The 5,521-nt window shown below is 33.3% G+C and overlaps 1 protein-coding gene across 1 annotated transcript; it reads left to right on the forward strand.

Moving 5' to 3' along the window:
- The first annotated feature begins 4,639 nt into the window (after positions 1-4,639).
- On the forward strand, positions 4,640-5,134 carry LOC136070629 (uncharacterized). Its single transcript, XM_065780816.1, has 2 exons — positions 4,640-4,726; positions 4,781-5,134. The coding sequence occupies exons 1-2, from the start codon at positions 4,640-4,642 to the stop codon at positions 5,132-5,134; spliced, it is 441 nt and encodes a 146-aa protein (XP_065636888.1).
- The last annotated feature ends 387 nt before the right edge of the window (positions 5,135-5,521 follow it).

Genomic DNA, 5,521 nt, shown 5'->3' on the forward strand with positions numbered 1-5,521 from the left:
GACTTATATAACTTAATGTTATGCTGGAAACTTTAATTGTTGTTTTAATTAGTAGATAACATTAAAATGCAACCCAACAAGGCAAAAATAATAAAAGATAAGTTCCCATAAATTCTTTGTGCAAAATGCAAATAACAATATATAGAACCTTGTAGAAGGTATTGTCATAGATAGCATAACGACTGATTTTACAAAATTTTAGCATGCATGATGACATTTTTGTTACACATTTACAACAACTTCTTATGTTGGTAGGTAGAAATTTTTGAAAATTGTCGTTGCTTGAATTTGAGAATTTGGAATATCTTTGTCATTGTCTAAGTTTGTAATTTCGTTAATGGACTTGATGGCTCACTCTTATGCTTTTCCCTTATGATGTTTTCTAGACTTTTGGATTGCGTGAAAACGATCTAGCCTCCACTGCATTTGATTGTTCTCCCTTTCAAGGTGTGCAAGTACATTTGTTGATTCCTCTCTAGGTAACTCTATTGAATGTGATTTTGGAACTCTTAACCTTTGCGACCTACAATACACCTCCAACTCACACTGTTTCACGTAACAACTTTGACCATAGCTATTCTTCTATGGTGGCTTCTATGATGGTGTTATTTGCATCTAGTTGTCTAGGTTCGCCGACCATGATGTGTCTAACGCTACCAAGTTTGACATACATGTATATTAGAGTGTTAACAAAATCTGTCTTCCTTCCAACCCATGTTAGCCCATAGTAGTCGGTGTATGTCTGTAGTTGTGGCTCTGATGTCTTTTCTGATGATGCACACATGAAAAAAAAAAAAAAAAAAAAAAAAAGAAAGAAAGAAAAGTTGCAAATGATGTTTATTCAGTATTGTTGAAAAACAATTTTTCAGGTTATTTAGAGGATGTATTCAATTCAAGTTTGGATGTTTATAGTTGAGAACTAATCTTTCATATTACTGAATAAACATCATTTGTCATTTAAATAAATTTAACTTTAATTTGGACTTATATAACTTAATGTTATGCTGGAAACTTTAATTGTTGTTTTAATTAGTAGATAACATTAAAATGCAACCCAACAAGGCAAAAATAATAAAAGATAAGTTCCCATAAATTCTTTGTGCAAAATGCAAATAACAATATATAGAACCTTGTAGAAGGTATTGTCATAGATAGCATAACGACTGATTTTACAAAATTTTAGCATGCATGATGACATTTTTGTTACACATTTACAACAACTTCTTATGTTGGTAGGTAGAAATTTTTGAAAATTGTCGTTGCTTGAATTTGAGAATTTGGAATATCTTTGTCATTGTCTAAGTTTGTAATTTCGTTAATGGACTTGATGGCTCACTCTTATGCTTTTCCCTTATGATGTTTTCTAGACTTTTGGATTGCGTGAAAACGATCTAGCCTCCACTGCATTTGATTGTTCTCCCTTTCAAGGTGTGCAAGTACATTTGTTGATTCCTCTCTAGGTAACTCTATTGAATGTGATTTTGGAACTCTTAACCTTTGCGACCTACAATACACCTCCAACTCACACTGTTTCACGTAACAACTTTGACCATAGCTATTCTTCTATGGTGGCTTCTATGATGGTGTTATTTGCATCTAGTTGTCTAGGTTCGCCGACCATGATGTGTCTAACGCTACCAAGTTTGACATACATGTATATTAGAGTGTTAACAAAATCTGTCTTCCTTCCAACCCATGTTAGCCCATAGTAGTCGGTGTATGTCTGTAGTTGTGGCTCTGATGTCTTTTCTGATGATGCACACATGGAAGTAGATCCAAACTTTTTTCTCACTGCACGATGTGATTTTGAAGAGCTAGAACTCATTTCCAATTCAACCTTCGTTGTTGGCGGGTTTGAAACAAACCATTTACATATTCGGTGAATTTATCAGCACATCTTATAGTCATTAGTGCCAACATGTTTGTGTTTTCATGTTAACTAAGGGTGGTAATGACATGTTATAAAGATGTCATGTCTATCAATAACGACTTATTTTATTAGCGTCCGGACTTTGTTATGTAATGGCACGTGAACTTTGTGATTTGAAATTGAAGATGCAGATCACCAATTGAAGAACTCGATATCATCAATGTCAAGATCAGCCTTGAATTAACTGGGAAAAATATGGGTGCTTTGCCACTTCAATTGAATTTTCGGTGACCGGAAGGATTGCGACGTTGTCTAAACAAAGAGAGGGCGAGCAAGGGAGAGTGAGAGTGACGGTGAGAGGGATAGATTTTATGGTGAGAGTGACGGTGAGATGGACTTTTTTTGGTACTGAAGGTGAGTTGAGCAAGAGCAAGAGTGAGAGTGAGAGTGACAGATTGAGCATGTCACATGGTACTCAAGTTTCATCAACTCGAGTAAGCACTTACATAGTACTCAAGGTTAAGGACCTCAAGTACAGTCAACACAAAACTCGAGCTTCCAGACCTCGAGTTCACGATGGAATTTTTAAATTAAAAATATTCAACTCAACCATTGCCACGATGACAAATTTTAGTGGAGGGACTCGAGTTCCATGGGAAACTCGAGTTTGAGGAACTCGAGTTCCTAAATAGTGGTATATTGCTATATATTTTTGAAACAGTGGTAGGTCCTTACATATTTTGCAAAAATGTGCTATTTGGCCATTTTGACCATTGTATTCATGCTTTCTTTGACGATGTGATGTGCCATATAGGTCCACTTGATTTCTAAACAACCAAAAGTCAAACTAAAGAGAAACCGAACCTTTTTCTTATAGGCAATAAAAAAAAAAAAGAATCTTTTAAAAAGATAAACAATGCAACTCCAACCAAAGATTGCATATATACAATAATATTCCTATGCAACTCTTTTCACAATAAATTTTATAATTGTTAAAGTAATTGATTGCATTTGAGTGGTGAAAATAAAATGTTGAATGTCAATTGTGTCAATTATTCACACTCATTTAATTCAACAAGTATGAAATTTGTTATGAAAAAATTTATGTCGTTAATATTATTGTTGCACATATGTAACTTTCATCGTTAAGCCTCAATAGGGCTGTAAATGAACCAAGTTGATCATGAATAATTGGGGTCGGCTCGATAAAAAACTCGTTCATGTTTGTTTATTAATAAATAATCCAAACTTGAGTCTTAGTTAGGCTCGTTTATAAACAAGCTGAGCCCAAGTAAAAAAATTTGTTCATGAACAAGCTTGTGAGCTAAAAAGCTTGATACAAAACATTTCAAGCATAGACTCATTTATAAGTTTATATGTGTTAGCTTTTTTTTTCTTTTTTCTTTTTTTGAGAATACTGAATATTTTTAACACACACACACACAAGGAGAGGGGAGAAAGTCTTAAAGAAACTTACAGTGGTGTAATATGTGTTAGCTAAATGTACTAATTACACTTATCTTAATAATGCCATGGCTAACATAGAACCACCACCCATTGCCTTAATTTTTTCTCCTTCCCTCTAAACTAACCAAGAACTACTTTAGACTTTAGTTATATTTAAAAATAAATTAATTAATTAAATGGGTCACATATGATCCTTCCTCATCAATCATCTAATGTCAAGTTATGAAACATGTTAGTATTTTCTCATTTATAATAGTTACAAACAAGTATTTTTCTAATTCTTCACCATCTAACGTGAATGTAAACAAGGAAGGATAAATAAATGAATTTAATTATATAAATTTTTAATTTGACTAATGGCTAATCATAAGTAGGACTAGACACATGATAAAATGAGTATACTATTTTTTTTATTTTAGAGATTTAAGCATTTTGTGATAATATAATTTTCTTAGATCTCAAACTCAAAATCTTGACCTGAGCTCAAGTTTGAACTTGTTATTAAATTTGAGCTTGGCTTCACTAATTAATCAAGTCAAGCTCAAGCTTTTTGGTTTTCCCACGAGCTCAAGCTCAAACATTATTTTTAGGCTTGTTACGAGGTCAAGCCAAGCTTGAGCTTTTGACTTTTCTTGACGAGCCAAACTTGAACATGCACTATTCGATAAAACTCGGTTCGTTTACAGCCCTAAGCCTCACATATGTAAGAAAAAATAAAATATGCAAGTAAATCATATATTTTCCTAATCTTCCCAATTAGAACTTAATCCCCTATTTCTCTCCCCCCAAAAAAAGAACTTTATCCCCTCTGGCTAAATTCCCCGACCACCGGAAGTGCTGGGGTTAGGCCACTCACAGTTAATTACAAATAATTATTTGTAGGAAACTAGTATGCATCATGGCAAAGCTAGGATTTAATTTTAGGAGGGTCAAATTTATAACTAATTAATAAATAATTCATATATCTTTAAAAACCTGTGGGCCGTGAGCATACATAGATTTGTACTCATTATAGATGAGCACAAAGCATACACATGATACATATAATACTTAAAATCAATATGAACAATAAAATGTTCCTTGTGTGGAGTCATGAGCCATCTAGTGTGGAACTATTGTGAGCTTGGGAACCTAGCAACAGAGAAGAAGCTTGGTGATTATACCGGGGCAAAAGATCCCTCCATCATGTTCATTACCGAGACATGGGCAGATGAAGAAAGGCTAAAAAAAATAACACGTGACCTCTAAATTGACAACATGTTCATGGTTCACTAGATTCAAAGAGGTTTGCATCAACGTGAGATGTGGAAACCTCCTCTGTGGCCTTTGATCAAGGTTAACTTCGATGGTTCAATTTTCAGGGATGAAGATTTTGTAGGTGCTGGAGTGGTTATTAGAGATGATATAGGGAAAGTTATTGTTTCCATGTCTGACTTATTTTAGCTACCATACTCTCCAAATGCAATTGAAATCATTGCAGCAACTAAGGCACTCAAATTTGCTCTAAATATCGGGCTATCATCCATTGTCCTAGAGGGAGACTCGAAAATAACAATCAATGCACTTCAAAGCAGAGGTCCATCATTGGTTGAGTTTGGAAATCAGATTGAAGAGGCCAAGCTACTTGCTAGTCAGTTCACAGTGGTGGAGTTTGGTCATAGTAGAAGGCAGGGTAATAGTATCGCTCATAACATTGCTAGACATGCAAGACATGTTAGCAAGTTTGTGATGTGGATGGAAGAGCTTCCCCCACATCTTCCAACTGTAATTTTGGCCGAGTCGGCCTCTTTTTCTTAAATAATTACAGTGTTCTTTCTCAACAACAACAAAAAAAAAAAAGTTTCTTGTGTGAATATTAAATGTTATTTTATTGTTAGAGAATCCATAAATGATAGCATATCTATTATATGTATTTATTTGCTATGTTTAGCTATATTATAATTTTTTTCATTGACAAAATTTTATTTATTATTCTCATATAATTAGATTTAAATTATTTTTTCCAAACTCATAAAATGATTAATCTATAACAATTTTAAACCAATCATTTGCACGTCTAAAATTTTAGAGTTTAACTTTAAAAAAATATATTATACAATTATTTCCAAATTTTATTACTTATACACATTTTTTTGACAAATATTAAGCTGTTACATAAGAAATTTAAACTAATAACATTTTTGA

This window comes from Quercus suber, unplaced genomic scaffold (assembly GCF_002906115.3).
Source record: "Quercus suber isolate HL8 unplaced genomic scaffold, Cork oak 2.0 scaffold_247, whole genome shotgun sequence".
In the NCBI taxonomy this organism is placed as follows: Eukaryota; Viridiplantae; Streptophyta; class Magnoliopsida; order Fagales; family Fagaceae; genus Quercus; species Quercus suber.

Bases quoted from the DNA above. Each gene is read 5' to 3' on its own strand.
- LOC136070629 (XM_065780816.1), top strand. From the start codon at position 4,640: ATGTGGAAACCTCCTCTGTGGCCTTTGATCAAGGTTAACTTCGATGGT. The intron at 4,727-4,780 runs GTTATTAGAGAT...GACTTATTTTAG, and splicing joins ATTTTGTAGGTGCTGGAGTG to CTACCATACTCTCCAAATGC.